The following is a 17860-nucleotide window of genomic DNA, read 5'->3' as shown; positions in this document are numbered from 1 at the left end:
CTTTCATCCACATTCTTTCGATGCTGATTCTAGGTAGCCTATCCCAAGGTAATTCCAATATTCTTACATAATATTTTAGAACTGCTTTAATAAAAAAGATTTTCAGTGGTACTCGTCCAGTTTCCCACAAAACAGCCACATTCGATGCGTGAAATCTGAGGCCCAGCATTTTCTTCAAAAATTCTCTATGAATTAACTCAAAATTATTGACATTAGCCAATCCCCAGACCTGAGCACCATACGACATAACAGATTTAACTGTTGAATCAAACAACCTAAAATGTGGAGCATACGAGGCTAACCCTGGGATATTAACGGTTTTAGATAATTTCACCAAAGCACCTTTTGCTTTTCCCGCAGTAATCTCAAAGTGGTCTTTCATGTTAAGATTATATTTGAACCAAAGGCCCAGGTACTTATATTTTTCCACTATTTCAATCTCTTGTTTATCCAAAAACCATTTAAGCTTACTTGATCTTTTACTACCATTTTGGAAAACCATTATTTTAGTTTTTTTATTATTAATCTGTAAGTCCATCTCAGTTGAGAAACTCATAAGACCATCAATTGCCAGCTGTAATTCAAATGGGCTATCAGCCATAATCACCACATCATCTGCATACAACAGAACCTTGATATAAGTATTATTGCCCAACCATAGGCCATTAAATCTGGTATTCATTCAGTCTATTTACAAACCGTCGATATATAAAGAAAACAGTAATGGACTTAGCGGACATCCCTGCCGAACTCCTTTGTTACAGTGGAAGGGTTCAGTAGTAGTACCATTAACCATCAAAAATGCTGACATATTCGTGTACATCGATCGCAATAAATTCAATATTTTATGACTTAACCTCAAATCAGCAAGCCTCCTCCATAATTTCAGATGATTCACTGAGTCAAATGCAGCCCGGAAATCCACAAAACACGTATATACTTTTCGGCGTTTTTTGACTAGCCTTTCTTTTAATAAATTCCACAAAACAAAAATATGGTCCACTGTGGAATACCCTTGACGAAAACCCGCTTGCATCTCTGATATAATATGCTCACTCTCTACCCAAAATATCAGTCTTTTACATAGGATCGTTGAAAAAATTTTGCTAACAGTATTTAACAATGCGATTCCTCTGTAGTTGCTTGTATTGTTTATATCTCCTGATTTAAAAATGGGAAATATTCTCGCCATTTTCCAACCATCAGGGTAAATTCCGGTTGCCAGGACTTCATTAAAAATATCCAACAGCTTCTGTCGCAATCGCTCATCTACCAGTTTCCAACATTCCATCGGAATACCATCCGGGCCAGCTGCTTTACCTGACCTTGCCTCTCTCAAAGCAATGTCTAATTCTTCGAGAGAAATATGCCTGTCAAGATAACCTACCGTTATCATCTCCAAACAAACAATTTCCTTATCTAGGTTATCACTAAACAGTAAGCTTTTAAAATGCACAAGCAATTCAGTTTTAATCTCCTCCGGTATACGAGAATTTACTTCTACCTTGTAATTTACGAATGCAATCCCAAAACATTTGACTTGACTTACACTTTGAAAGCAGTTGATTAAAACTGGTCAAATATTCCTGTTTCTTACTTTTACATAGCGCTCTGAAATTTTGTTTCGATAATAAATATTCTTCCAATCTCCAATCCTCTCCAAGTCTCCTCCATCTCCTGAGCCTATTTTTCACATCAGCCTTTTGTTCTACGCACTCATCATCAAACCACTCCGAATTACTCCTAGAGAAGTGTCTAACTCCTTTTTCTCTATATCTAAATTTATCCATTATACCAGACACCATATCAGTAAGATTATTTAATTTGCTCATACTATCATCAAATTGCCTGTCCCAACAGATACCTTGAATTTCGCTTACAAACGCCTCCTGCCATTCTTTCTTCCATCGTGTATTAAACTGGACCGATTGTCTAGAGTAGCCCTTTTTTTCCAACCCTTTGACAGAAACTTCAAGATGCAGCATCATATGATCAGACTCAATACAGTCATCTATACTAAAGTACAATAATTTCTCAGCTGCCAAACCGTTTATACACAGATAGTCAATTACACTTTTACCCAAGTGTGAGAAAAAAGTATATTTTCCCTGTACATCCTCTTTAACTCGGCCATTCACAATCATCAACCCTTTTGCTTGACACAATTCCACTAACTTCAAACCTATCTTATTGATGCATTTATCTTGCGAGTTCCGATACACGCTATAATCCAATGATGGAAAAACACTACCTCCCCACTCCATTTCATTCAAAGTTCCAATTCTGCCATTAAAATCGCCCAATAAATATATTTCTTCATTTTGAAAAGAATCAAACAATGACTCAAGTAACTTATAACATTTAACATAAACTTCCACTCTAATATAAACAAAAATTAACTTAATATTTTCCCAGTGTACTTCAAACAACCAATCTTCAATGGGACGAACCACCACCTCTTTCAATTCTTTATCAATCATCAGCACCATCCCACCTCTTTTTCGCCCTTTATCAAATATACTAGTAGCGTTAATCTTATAAAATTCGTATGTATTACTTACATCTGTCGGTGGCTTTCTTGAATCTAATTCACCCAACCAGGTTTCCATCCAACAAGTGATATGAAACTTTCTCACAATGCTCCAATACTCCATTTCATATTCCTTCTTCCATCCGTTCATGTTCCAACTGAGAACTTTTAATGAATCATGCTTACTCCTAAAAAAGAATCACTAACACAGCTATCCTCATCTTTATCCCTGTCAACCCTGCGAATGTTTCCACCTATCACCAATTTATCGCCTTTGAAATATGCAATTTTCCCCTCCTTTCTGGCCTGTCTTAAATTATCCATCTGTTGTTTTCTCTTCTCTCTACATTCAGCGGAAAGGTCCTCCCTTATGCGCACTGCCTTCCTCCAGTCAGAAACATCCAATTTGGTACAATTACTCTTCCAGCTGCTCAATATATCTCTTTTCGCTTGCATGGAAATGCAGGTAACCAAAACCATCGTATTATTTCTGGTATTTTTTGTAAGTCTGACACAATCACAAAGGACATTTGATAAACCAACAACATCCCGAATCAACTTCGATACTGTATCAAAAAGATTTTCTCCCATCATTCAACTTCACATTAAACAATACCAAATTTCTTTTCCTTAGATTGCTTTCAAGTGTGTTAACTCTTTTGGTTAGAGTAGTGTTAATTTGCATATTGTTACAGTCATTTCCGCAGTCGTGCACGGATTCTAATTTATTGATTCTCTCCGTCAGTATATTAATCTTATCGTTCATTTGCACAAAATTATCTTTTACTAACCGTAATTCCGTCTCTATTTTTAATTCTACAGCATCCTTCATTTCACTTAACATACCTCTTATCTCCTCCAAGAATAATTCTTGATCCAAATTCTTTCTGGTGTCTCTCGCTTTAACAGCACTTCCAGTGGAACAGGACCGCAAACGTTTACCTGGTGGTGTTCTTAATATCCTTGCGCTCTTCTCAAAAGCTGCTTCCCTTTCTTTGGCACTATCCCGATCCACATACTCTTTAGATTTAACAAATTTATCCATAATTAAAAGCAATTACGAAAACTTAGCCGCAACAGGTACAACTTCACTTCGAAACACGCCAACAGCCTCAGCGACTATAGCGCCCCCCCGAATAATTTGTTTATGTATATGGATGTATATCATTAATTTTTAATTTTTGATATTCTCTGTTTACCAAAGAAAATTTATCCAGATTTAGAATTATGAAAATAGTTTGAGTAATTTGTAGCTTTGATGATTAGAAACATGGCACCTTTTCCTGGATCTTGATCCTGTAATGTAATCCTTTGTTTCAATTACGGTGTGATATAAATTGTTCAGTATTTGTAAATTTACATAGTACTTTAATTTGTAAATTAGGGAATAAATTGGGTATTTGGAGTAAGCAGTCGATTGAATTGAATACACTGTGGTAAAAAATAAGATAAATACCTTACCAGTTATCTAAAAATGAGATGCTGAATCTTGATGTATATTTGATATTTGAAGTATAATCATATTCTGAATTTATCTTTATATTGAATACAATAATATTTTTGTAAATTTTGCTTCTCTGTAATACTTGATGCAAGGATACAGTACATTAAATAATAATAATTAAAGTATTTAAATTAGTTCTGCATAGTTCTCAGACTATAGCTCTAAGTTTAATTAATAACAAGTAACCAGAAATTTGTTTATTTAGTAATATAGGAAAGCCTATATTTTATGATTTAAAAGCAAAATTATAATATTTATTTTCGTATATGTATTTCTGTAATTTATTTCTGTATTATAATAATAATATAATTCAGAAATACAATCTTTACTTTTGTACTAATTTATTCAATGACATGAAATGCATAAGAGAGATCTTAAAGAATCAACAGAATCAAATTATAGAGAAAATTTACAATTTTAAGATTAAGGTTTTTCTTACAAAAATAGCATTCAAGCAAATATAGTTTTAAAAATGTAATGAAACAACAGTTTATTTTTTAAAGAGGATTTGTTTTGCTTTTTAAAGATAATTTTCAAACTATTTCATAGAAATTTTTTCCTAGTTAAATTATAGAATTAACAAAAATGTATATCGTTATTATATCAGTTTATAAATGAAAATTTGTTTCTTTAATCTAATTATGTTTCTGGTATCGTTGAGTAGACAGAGTTCTAAATTTTATTTATTAAATATTTACATGTTCTGATTATTATTCTGTTTATAATAATGATTTCTTCCCCTATCTCTAGGTTTCACATTGTTTATATCAGGAATGTCAGCAATATATTATTATAGTCATATTCAAGAAACACCATTTACAAAAAGGAAGCGTTTCATAGCCTTAACTCCAGAACAGTTTGAACAGATTGCTGATTTTCAGTTTAAAATGGTGACGTATTTCAAAATAAATATTGATTTATATTATATTTGTGTAAAAATAATATCATCTTGTCAGTTTTCCATATAAAGTTAATCCAGAGACAATTATTTTTTCCTCAATTGTGCTTAGATTACTTTGTTAAATATTTGTACAGAAAATACTTGCTGGTAATTATTTTGTTACAGAATTTATTAGAAATCTTTTTTGGAATTATTATTACACAAACAGTTGATATTAATATTAAACAGTACTTTAAATTCCATAATCCTGCATTTGCAGGTGTAAAATTGATATTAATATTGTCATTTAGTGATGCTTTTTTTAATATTGATTATAAACAAAAGATATCTGTCATTTGTTGTAATCATTGCTAAGATTCACATACTTTCTTCAATTCTAACATAATAAAAGTATCAATAAAATTATTCTTTAGTGAAATGAAGTAGTACAGTTTTCAATAAATAATAATGTATAAATTTTAAAATTGAAATTTTATTAATAATATATTTATTGATAAAATTTCAATTTTTGTACATAATTTTGATTTAATGAAAGAAAATATATTCAATCATCCTAACTGAATGTTTACAATCTTCAATGTTTACAATTGTAGTTAACATTTTTATTGTCAGCAATGCCTTAGATTGGTCTATACTGCAATATTGCATATGTTGACTTTTCTAATGATCCCAATTGAACCAAAAATGTCTCAATGATATTTTTGCACTTGTCAGAAATTATGTGCATTTTATCTTTTACTATGTGTGTGCTACATAACATGCATGCACGTCTGTGGATATCTGTGAAGTTTATTGAAAAAAAAAGAAAGAAAAATACTAAAAATAATAATTAGGAAACTGTTTTTTAGTGGAATCATTCTTTTTTTTAAATAGAAGAGCTGATAGAAAAACTTGTGCCACAACTCAAGATCATCATAAATTTACTCAATACATTTTTTATTTTAATTAAACTTTTACAAAATGCTTAATCAATGCACTCAAATAGCACATAGGATAATTTTGCTGAATGCGTAAGTCAATTGTATTTGAAATGTCTCACAGTTTTTAATAAGATATTTCATGTATGTTTTCACAAGTTTGAATTCTCCTGATCATACTTTTTCTAGTTGTTAGTTTCTATTCATAGACAACATCTTTAATTATCTCCACAATTAAGTCAGGAGAAGTCAAGTTTGCTGATTGTATGGACCATTGTACTGGTATATATCCTCCAACTCACCTTCTATTAAAGTGCATGTTTCAGTAATATACTATAGTTTGTGCTTAGTGGAACTCTGCCCCATTTCACTGAATCCACATTCTTTGCCTTGTATGCCGATCAAGCAAAACTGCTATAGTAGTTTATCTCTTATAAACTTCATAAAGTTTTGCCCATTCACATTTCTATGAGAAAAATTTGGACCTAGGTAATCAGTGATCGAGTTTTTTTTTAATCAGTTCATTATTTGAATAAAAAAATGATTAAATAAAAAAATAGTTTCCTAACAACTGTTTTAGCATTTTTTATCCTGTTTTTTTCAATAGCTTCACAGATATCCACAGACATGCACAAATATGGTATGACAGCCATATAAAAATTTAAATGCTCATTCATAACTTCAATAGGTGCATCTTTCAAAAAAATATTTTACATAAAAGCTTATTTTTAGTATAGTATGATAATATGCAACAAAACATGAGTGTTCTTATTTAAGAAAATAAGGTTGATCTTGTTTTCACTGATTGCAATGCCATCGTCGATGAAACTGATAGTCCCGTCTTGTGGTCCCGTCGAAGTCAAACATTTTTTATTTTGTGTTGTTTTTTTTTTTCTGTGAAAATTTTTTTGTACAATGTGTAGTTTTTGTTATTCCAGTAGATAAAAATGGAATAACTTGTATATACTGTTCCTTTTAGATTGCTTCATAGTTGTCTATTTTATTTGCATTTTGTTAAAATGCAAATTAAAATATAACAATTCATTAAGATGATATCTTAATGAATTGTTATATTTTATGGCATTTCATCTAAGTGTTAGGAGTTTCAAAAAACAATAATAATGCTGTATTTCCTTGATTATAAAATGTATTTTTATACTTGCTTTTGCTTGTCTGAAATAGAGATGTGTCTTATACTCATAGTCCAAAACAACAATCAGCAGAGATTTCAAGTAGGCCGTATGCATCAATAACAGACTTTGGTTAAACGTCACAACAGTCGTATCAATTCAAATGAGCTTTACTATTAACAAATATTTAATTTAAATATCTTTTTAATGTTTAAAGTGTTTAAGATGACATTATAGTGCTGAATTAAAACAAAAAGCTATTATGTATGCAGAAAAATATAGAAATATACAGCTGTTGAACATGAACTGCATCATCTATATTTGTATGTAGATTTATAGAAATATAGATGCTATAGATGATAATCTATATATCATCTGTTTCTAATTTGTGGTTATTCAACAAAATAAAATTCATTACTTTAAAATTTTTCCTGTTATAAAAAAAACTTAATTTTTCTTATTTTATCAAATTAAGATTTTTATGTTTCTTAAATCATATAAAGTTTAATTTTGAAATCGTGGTATATCATAGAATTGAAGAAATATTGTAATGAGTTTTGACGAGACCACGTCTCGTCTCTAAAATCGCACTGCTGCACACCTTAGAGCAGGGATGGCAACCCGCGGCCCACAGTAATATTTTTTGAGGCCCACATGGCATAAAATGTGAATAAATATATCAATTTCCCAGCTTAATGAGATATTCGACAAAAATTCAAACATTATTTTCTACAACTTATATTTGTGAAAAGTTTTTTCGCAATGAATTTAGTAAAAATTAAAACAAGAAACCGGCTAACAGACACATCGAAACTAATTTAAAACTAGCGGTGACTGATATTTAACCAAATATTTCTGATATATTACGTTTAGATCGGTGCCAGAAGCTATATTAAGTATACCTATGGTAATTTATAATTATATATGAATAAAGAATTGTGATTTACCAGACAGTTTCCCCCTCTTTTCTCTTGTGTGCGGCCCGCGTCAGTTCAAAAGTTTTGAAATGCGACCCTTACGTAGAAAAAGGTTGCCCATCCCTGCCTTAGAGGTACGAAGGAGTACATGTCAGGAGTTGCAATTTGGCAGAATATTTGGTGCCCAAGTCACGCGTACATAAAATAAACCAGACTTGTAGGGACCAAGAACCAGATCAAAAGAAAATACGAAATGCCGAGACCGTTTCTACAAACAGATGCGAGTGCGAGATTTGCACGTGCATTGCTCACGCTCTCCGAGACACAGTCTCGTCCCAAAAATGGCTTCGCCGTTTTACTTGTTTCTTTTTTTATTTAATCATAATGATATTTAATTTTTGCCTATTATTTATTTATGTAAACTAAATGATATTTACAATTTTAGTGCTTTATGTTGATTTTCTACAACTTTATATAGTTTGATTTGAAAATTTATTTAAATTGTTGTACTTAAAATTGAATGTGTAAATAATTTTTCTAAATAAATAAAATAGTTTGTAAATGAATTTTACTCAATTTGATAGTTAACTGCTAAGCTTATATTCTTTATGAAATTTTAAGTCTTTATTACTAACCTAATTTTTGAATTTCTTTTTTTTTTATTATCATTAACGATTAAGAAAAGATTAAATTTAGCTAAATCCAAAAATGCTTTTGGATTTAGCAAAATTTAGTCTTATCTTAAAAATATTTCTAAAAGCATTTTTGGAGTCATTTTTATTTTATTTTATGTAATATAAAATACTTTTGCAATAATTGTTTTTTTTTTAAGAAAATTTAAGGTTATTTCTTATAATGATTTACAATATTAACTATTTCCCAATCCATAATATTTTTTATTATTTGCTTTCTCTTACCAAATTAAATCATGTATTTGAATTTTACTGTTTTAATGTAAATTTTTGATATATAAAAATGGTTCGTTACATTAATTATTAAAAAAAATAATCTCTTCACTTTTACATTAATTACACTTTTACACTTTTACATAAATGTTTTAAGTAATTTTTCAAAAACTTAAAGTTTTAGGGGATATAATAATGTATTTAAATCGTTTTTTTATTTAATATTATTTTCTTGCTATAATTAATTTTGTATATTAAAGATATTACTTAAAATCTGTGATTTTTGTAAAATTTATTATTACAACACTTTAAAAATATTTAAAAGTACAAGATATAGTAAGAGTAAAACATTTGAAATGAAATCATTAAATTTATTTTTTTTTTTAATTTTAGCAATTAGAATTAAATAAATCAAACCTGTTGCCTGCTCAACATCCTGCTTGCAAAAGAGTTGCAAATGTTGCTAATCGGTTGCTGGACAAAAACCAAGAGGTTGAACTTATTCATAATAAAAAATGGACAATAGCTGTGATTGATAGTAATATTCAAAATGCATTTGTATTACCGGTAAGTAATATTAAATGATTCTTCAAATGATAACTTGGTTTTTTGATAAAACATTGAAAATCTGTTGCATACATACATGTAACAAATAGGTTAAAGTTAAGTTAAAAATATTTATCAGAATTGTTTTTTTTTAAATAATAATATAATAATGATAATACTCTTGAGTTTTTTTTTCTATAAAATGCAATATTATTTTACTACAATGATTCTTTAAATTAGGTCTTAAAAGAGAAAGATTAAATAATTATTTTAGGATTAATCTTTTTGAAATTATATAGTGTTAAAACGTAATAATAATTAAATGATTTTCAAGAAAAACATGATGAATTTTATTATTTTAAATATTGATTATTTCTTTTTTTATATCTTACAGAATGGTCAGATATTTGTTTTCACTGGAATGCTAAACCTGTGTGAGAATAATGATCAGTTAGGTGTGATTTTAGGTCATGAAATGGCTCATTGTATTTTAGGACATGCAGTAAGAAAATTTCATATTTTAAAAAATAAATTTTTTATTAAATTGTGCATTTTATCATCAACACACAGATACAAATGTATTGTGACAATAGATATCATTAAATTATATCTGCTGTCACAGTTAATATATTTCAAATAATAATTCTGCTGGAAATCATCAGGTTATAACTGAGCTGGTTAAATTATTTTAATGTCTCAAGAATTTGTGTTTGATGCAGATGTGTTATCATTTGTTGGTATTACAATAAAAGCTTCACAGTCACAAAGTTTGATATTGACAGTTTGGCATTTAAAATCAGTTTACATATTCACAAAGCTAAAATTTGCTTATTCGTGGAAAATTTGACAAAAGTAATGAAACAATGAAGAGAGAAATGATTTTCAATATTTCTATCATAAATGTGTTCTACTGAAAATTGTGTTGTTAATTGCTAAACCATGCTGATGGATACTACTTACTTGATTACTTATATTACTTAACAGATTATTTAAATGCATTTGTATTGATGGTAAACATTGTATTTTATATTAGAGTGCATTATGATCATCAGTGTTATATTTTATTTTCAGAATTTAGTTTTTTTTTTTTTTAATCCTTACAAATCAATATCATCAGCTAGACAAGGCTTTAGTGACAAAATATCAAAAAAAGTCAAAAAAGCAATGTCCTACAGAGAGGAAATTAAGCAGCTGTTGCTGCTTGTGCTTTCATCATGAATGAATCTATCACATAAGATAACATTAAGAAAAAAGTGACAGAGATTAGAAATACAGTAACAAAGTTTCTCTTTATGAAAATTATATGTTTTAGTTTTTAACTAAATATTTTTTTAAATCCATAATTATTTTTTTAATGTATTTCTCATTTTCATATTTGTGAAAATTTTGAAGAATGTAATTCTTGCAAATATGGAACTTCTACTATATTAATAAATAGTAAATTTTATATGGTTTAATTTAGCTATGGATAAATAATGAAATTCAAAAGCTATTTTAGATTATTTTTCCAGACATATTTAAAATTAAATTAAATCATTTCAAAATTTCAAATTTATACATTAACAAAAGAAAGCAACAAACCCACAATTAATCAAATTTTCAATTAATTAAAAATAATTAGCCCAATTATAGCTCTCTGATTTAACAGAATTTTTATTATTCAACATTTGAAAATTATAATGTTATGTAAATAGCTTACAAATGTTTTTTACTATAAAACTATTCAGTAGACCAGGGGTTCTCAAAGTGGGCGATATTGCCCCTTGTGGGCGATGAGTAAATCTAGGGGGTGCTGGAGGCAGGGTACCAAAGGCAAAAGTTGGGGTCACTGATGGGTTAGGGGGCGTTGTGTATAACTTTATGGAACAAAGGGGCGCGGTGGATCGAAAAAGTTTGAGAACCTCTGCAGTAGACTCTTGTTAATTGGAACTCATATAATTTGAATTTGGATGGTAGTTTCCTTCTTATTCCTGTTTAAATCAATATAAAATTCTCTCAATAATTAGAACTTGATTATGTTACTTCCTGTTTGAATCAAGAGTGTGTGTTTCCATTTTTGAAATTTAAAGATCAAATTTAAAATTAATAAATTAGTAAAGTTAAATTAATTAAAATTTAAAAGCATTTCAAATCAGTTGGTGCATGATTAGGATGGTTTACAGTTGCCTTGTGGCACTTTGCTCATCGTTGCTTCTCATAGGCAATACAGAGCCTTAGACTTGGAAACCAAAATGACCACCATGAAGGCTGATTCTGATGGAATAAAATCTGAGATTGCTGACAAATAAGGGTTAAATGAACTGTGCTGTCAATGTACCTGAAGACAAAGCATTTAATCTTGACTGCATCTTGATGTTTTCTTTATTCCATTGAATGCACTATGTACTGTACCTTTGTTTTGTATTTCTCATTGATTAAACATTATTCTGCTTGTCATGTGATGCTAATATGTCTTCTTTTTTTTGTTCTATAGCGTCTAGAAATGGTCTCTTTTTAATTCAAACCATTTAAAATTATCCATCTTAATTTGAATTAACAAGAGTCTACTGTATACAGTTAACATAATTTAATTTAATTTAAACAATTTTTAGTATTCTTTTAAACTTTAAAATTAAATTTATTAAATATTATTATAATCAGGACTATATTGTTTAACTTTGATGACGTTTATGATTTTTTTTCACAGAAATTTTACTTTTAGGATGCAGAATATAGTTTTCAGTATTATACCAGGTATACCTGTTTATTTTGTTGTTTATTATTATATTTAAATTATATTAATATTTATAAATATAAATATAATATAAATATTAATATTTATTATATTCTGGTATACCTGTTTATTTTGTTGTTTATTATTATATTTAAATTAACATTTTATATATATCTAGGCAGAAGCTTTAAGTTTTACTCATTTTGTCGACATTGCTTTGATTACTGTTTTAGCAGCAATTTGGATGATTATACCTAGTGATGGCATAGCACTTATAACACAATGGTTTTTTAATAAAGTTGTTGATGTAAGTTATACTTTTCTAAAATTAAGAAAAAATATAAATGAACATACATAATTTTTTTTTTTTTTAATTGTTAGATTATAATTCATCTTCCATACAACAGAAAGCTTGAAATAGAAGCAGATGAAGTCGGTTTGATATTGGCTGCCAAGGTGTGTAAATTTATTAATATTTATTAGTATTATGCTGATATTTCTGTTTATATTTCAGAGAAAGCATAAATGTAATGTCATGTTGTTATTATTAGATATAAATTCTAGATGTTTAAAAATAAATTAGTTTAATGACTTCTAAGTGAAGTGAAACATTATAATGATTTTGAATAAATAAACACATACAAAAGAACAAAATTATATTTGTAATAAAATAAATGTCTTAATTTGTGGTTTATTGATCATATATATATGAAACCGAAAATAAATAAATAAATTATTTTACTCATTTTTAGGCATGTTTTGATGTTAGAGAAAGTAGTGCTTTTTGGAGTAAAATGTCTGTTTTAAATGAATCTGATGACGGTCCAGATATTGAATGGTTATCAACACATCCGAGCAACGAGAAACGTTCTAATTATCTCGACAAAATGATGGATGGGGTATAAACAATTATTATTATTATTATTATTAAATATTAAATTCTGTTTTTAAATTTAAAATATAATTTAAGACATCAGTAGCAGGTTTACAATTTTAATCTAGTTTGACAGTTTACAGCAATATAATACATTAAAAGAACAGCAGAACATATTTTCATATACAATGTAGGTACTGTACCTTACATTGACATTTATCATACCATTAAATAAGAAATATTATTATTATTATAGGTAACCACATATTCATGTTTTGCACTGGTTTTCATAAATTAAATCATACATTTTGGTTTTTAATTGTTTACAATGAAATTTTCAATAAAAATACAGAACAAATTTGAATATTAATTATCTAATTAATGGTTTTTGTTATAAGAGTATTAATATAGAGCAGATTTGGACATGCAGATCTGTTACTTTTAGAAGGTTTTGAATTAACAAAACATTTCATTTTTTATATCGTTTACAAAATAAAATGCAGAATTTATGAATAAATTCTTGACATATAATACTAAATAAACCAAACTTTTAATGCAATTTTTATTTCATTAATAATACAAATATTTGTACCACCAGACACCTTCAAAAATGCTGCAGCTATACACTTCTATTCAATGTCCATGCCACTTTTTAAATAAAACACTCTTGCATCCCATTCGACATTACTTTCTTTAGTGTAATTATCACAGCACTTTTTACTTCCCAGTGATTTGAATTTGTAATACCTCAATCAAGCTTTCATTTTGCTTGATATGTGAAAGTCTACAGTTGTAAAAAGGCTGTGGAAATTTCTTAATGATATCTTATTTTTCCAGATAATCATTAGCAGAGTGCAATGTGCCAATTATGTAGAAGGACCCAGCTTTAACCTTGTCAAAGATGAAGTCTTTTCATCTTATTATGTAACAAAAATGTCAATGTAGGATTCCATATTAATAGATTTATTGTCAGATTAGACTTGTAAGGAATACCAAGACCATGTTTCATAAAACACTTGATAGTTGGAAATATGGAATAAGACCATGGTTTATTTTTTAAATAAAACATTAACATATTTTAATCAACTTACAATTTTATGACATCTTATTCTTGTAACAAAGTCAATGGGAAGAATAAGCTTGTTTCTTCTTCATCAGTTCTTTAACTCAGGTAATAATGAGGAAACCAAACTTTTCAGTTTCAAGACTGATGAAATAAGTTCCTCTGTTCTCCAATAGTGAGGGTTGTTGACAGTTCTGTACTGAAGACATCTTCAATACAGTTGTACTGATTTTCTTCTTCTGAAAACACCTGCCAAAATGGATATTGAGTTGTGTTAAATCTTCTACAATACAGACCTTGGTTCTTCACTGAACTCTATGTCATTGTGTGCAGAACAGGAAAGTTGAAATTTTATCTGATTGTACAGAATGTGGATTTCAGTACCTTTTAATGAATCAGGTTTTTCAAAGATATAAAAATATACCAGCTTCAAGACAAAGAATCCATTCATGAATTTCTCAGAATTGAAATGCTTTTTCTCTAGCCCTCATCTCAGTGTACATATGATAATCAATTCCTTTTGTACTCTATCCAGTAAAAATTTTTAATGAATTTTTAAAAACATTTCAAGCACCAACAGCTACAATGGTGTCTTTGTCCACCATCTGGAGATAGATGGAAGCCTCACTACAGAACCCACTCTTTTCCTATATCATTGGCAAGTGACTAGCAAAGACAAATTTTCATGCATGGTGACTGCTACATAACCTACCATTAGCAACCCATCATCATCAGCTTCATTTGCAGTGGTGCCATGACTTTTTTTCTGCAAAAGTAAAAAAAACTGGAACAAAAGCAGCAGACTTCTTTGAAATACTACAAGATTTCTTATGAAAGAAAACAACATAAACTGGGAGGAATGTATAGATATCTGTACAGGTGGCACACCTTCTATGGCTGATTGCTATGGTGGATTGCAAGCTCTGATCCACAAAGAGTTCTTCACTGTGTTTGGATTCCTCTTCTTCTTAATTCCTCTTTAAGGAGCCTGTGTCAGATTGTCAAACAGTGTATTCCTGTAGAATACACTGTAGAACATTTGATTTTAGAATAGTTTGAAAACCCGATGCAGGTCCATCCCCTTAAAGAGGCCAAAAATATTCCTCTCCTTAAAAATTTTTGCTGGAAAGAGTGCAGGTGTGGAGTTTCTTATTGTTAAAGTGTTCCATCTTCGCAAGAGTACATCAGTGTACATATGTTTACATGCAAGTACTTCCCTGTGAATGATGCAGCATATCCAAACACAGTGAAGAACTCTTTGTGGATCAGAGCTTGCAATCCACCATAGCAATCAGCCATAGAAGGTGTGCCACCTGTACAGATATCTATACATTCCTCCCAGTTTATGTTGTTTTCTTTCATAAGAAATCTTGTAGTATTTCAAAGAAGTCAGCTGCTTTTGTTCCAGTTTTTTTACTTTTGCAGAAAAAAAGAGTCATGGCACCACTGCAAATGAAGCTGATGATGATGGGTTGCTAATGGTAGGTTATGTAGCAGTCACCATGCATGAAAATTTGTCTTTGCTAGTCACTTGCCAATGATATAGGAAGAGAGTGGGTTCTGTAGTGAGGCTTCTATCTATCTCCAGATAGTGGACAAAGACACCATTGTAGCTGTTGGTGCTTGACTTTCCATCAGATGATCATCTCTCTTAGTTGTCTCTTGGATATCCAGAGCCTGTCTGCTATGTGTTCTGATGTATCCACTAATTCCAGTATCTCCTCATAGCCAGGTCAGAATGGCCCAGACTGCAGGAAGCTGGCAAAACAACCATTCTGCTTCTCTTAATCCAATGATGTGGCCTTATGCAAACTCTCAGTTGTGAGTAGTGTTTGAAATTTGAAGATCTCCAAACAACAGATATACTGAAAATTCTGAATACAATGAGTTTTTTTGAGCCTTTTCATCAGATACTAGAGTAGTGATTTTAAGGTACACTGGTGTGCAATAAGCCCCCAACTGTAATCATTTACGTATCTGTCTGAAACATAGCTGCATGCTTCTTCAGTTTTGCAGTAACCAAACAATTTATCTGAGTATGTAACATTTTTGTCATTGAGTTTAGACAACAAGAATAACTATTTCGTAGGAAAGAATAATACTTTTTTAAACAAATACGATATTACAATTTTTACATTTACATTTTATAACTACTGTGTTTGTCCTATTTTTATCATTAGTGTAAATGTTAATATCTCAAATAATAATCCAAGAAAATAATAATTCACAAATATAAAATTATACTTGAAAATATTTACCTAAATTACCAAATATTTATACATGTGAATGATTTTAAATAATTGCAGTTACATATTATGTAATATATATATATATATATGTATTGCATATACAACAAAAATTAGTTATATGCTTTTGAAATGAATTAGAAAGAATAAAAATTGTTACTTGTGAAGTCAGATGGTTCATTATTTAAACAAATTAAAAATACAGAACTAATTTGAAATTATTCAAATAATAAAATTATATAATTTTCAATATTTAATTGAATATTTGTTTTGAAGTATCAATCAATATTAGATTTTATATATATAAAGATAGAAAAATAAATATTTACATAAGGAAACTTTCTATGTAATTTGTATATATTATATATAAACAAGCAACGTAACAGTATATATATTATGAAAAATTTATACAAAGTTAATATCGACACTTCTAAATAATTTCTATGAGAAATGTACGCATTTCATTTATATTATATACTTCAAATATTTATTTTCACATATTAAACTTATTAATTCTTTTCAGGCTCTAGAGATAAGAAAAACATCCGGTTGTCCGCTTCTAACTAGAAAAGATCCTCGTCTAAATGTTTCGACATTTAAGAAGTTGATCGAAGACGCAAAGAAAATCGAAGGGAAATACACTACGACGATAGTAATACCCAACAAAAGGAGTTAACAAAATTCGAGTAGTTTTAGAAACGATGCGATTCTGGCCATCGTGGATGCCTTAGAAATTATTTTTTCAAATCAGTTATCGAGTCTGTCAATGTTGCAAAGCACGAAATCCATAATTTACAAAAATATTTATTTTTATCCTTGTTACCAAGATATATATTTTAAATTTTGAATAAAGGTATAAAATTATTTTAGAAATTTGGAAAATTGACTGTTGTGTAATCTTGTTTTATATAATTGTTTTTCTGGGGGAAAGGAAACATTACAATGCTCGGTATTTATTGTAATATTTTGGAGCCGCTATTAATTTATGTCCACTTATATATTCCCTAAACTTCGAAGTCACTTTTGGCTCAAAGACAAAATTTCAACACAATACATCCGCCGACTTCTAATTTTTGTTTATCAAAATTTCAAACACTAAGAATAAAATATCATTAAATTTCTCAGCAGGGAAACATTTAAATGTTTTTTTTTTAATTTGACAAAAATTATGGACCCAAGATCAAAATATTTAATTACAGATGAAAAAATTGAAGTGAATTTTAAAAAGGCAGTCACAGTCAAAATGTTTTTTTTATTGCGCTTTCAATGATTTTAGAAGCTCAAATTTAAGCATAATGGTAAAAAGTTTACATTCAATAATTACCATAGTGTAAACTATTGAAAAACATGTAATATATTAAAGGCTAGAAAAAATTCTTTATAATTTAAAATTTACATATGAATTAATTACTGTAAGAAACGAATTAATGTTATTTTGTATCTAAAATTTGCACTTATTAAAAAATGACCAGAAGTTGAAACTAATTATGTTTTATTATTATAAATTTATAAAAATTTTCTTAGTTTTTAATAAAGTTCTATTATTATTATTATTATTATTTTAATTTACACATATATGTGCGTATGATATTAAATCGTTCGGGCGGGCTGCCG

The 17860-nt window shown here is 28.9% G+C and overlaps 1 protein-coding gene across 2 annotated transcripts in view; it reads left to right on the top strand.

Moving 5' to 3' along the window:
* LOC136984539 (metalloendopeptidase OMA1, mitochondrial-like) overlaps positions 1–17128 on the top strand; it is a 33262-nt gene extending 16134 nt beyond the window's left edge. For both annotated transcript variants that reach the window (XM_067281562.1, XM_067281563.1), the window contains exons 4-10: positions 4785–4924; positions 9198–9371; positions 9745–9852; positions 12242–12370; positions 12445–12519; positions 12816–12962; positions 16770–17128. In XM_067281562.1, the coding sequence (XP_067137663.1) occupies positions 4785–4924; positions 9198–9371; positions 9745–9852; positions 12242–12370; positions 12445–12519; positions 12816–12962; positions 16770–16922 (926 nt within the window). In that variant the 3' untranslated portion in view covers positions 16923–17128. The remainder of the gene's footprint in view (positions 1–4784; positions 4925–9197; positions 9372–9744; positions 9853–12241; positions 12371–12444; positions 12520–12815; positions 12963–16769) is intronic.
* Positions 17129–17860: the final 732 nt, after the last annotated feature.

Source organism: Centruroides vittatus, unplaced genomic scaffold (genome assembly GCF_030686945.1).
Source record: "Centruroides vittatus isolate TY-2023 unplaced genomic scaffold, ASM3068694v2 contig_922, whole genome shotgun sequence".
Classification (NCBI taxonomy): Eukaryota; Metazoa; Arthropoda; class Arachnida; order Scorpiones; family Buthidae; genus Centruroides; species Centruroides vittatus.
The sequence above is the reverse complement of the archived record's forward strand: the minus strand, read 5'-3'. Positions and strand labels throughout refer to the sequence as shown.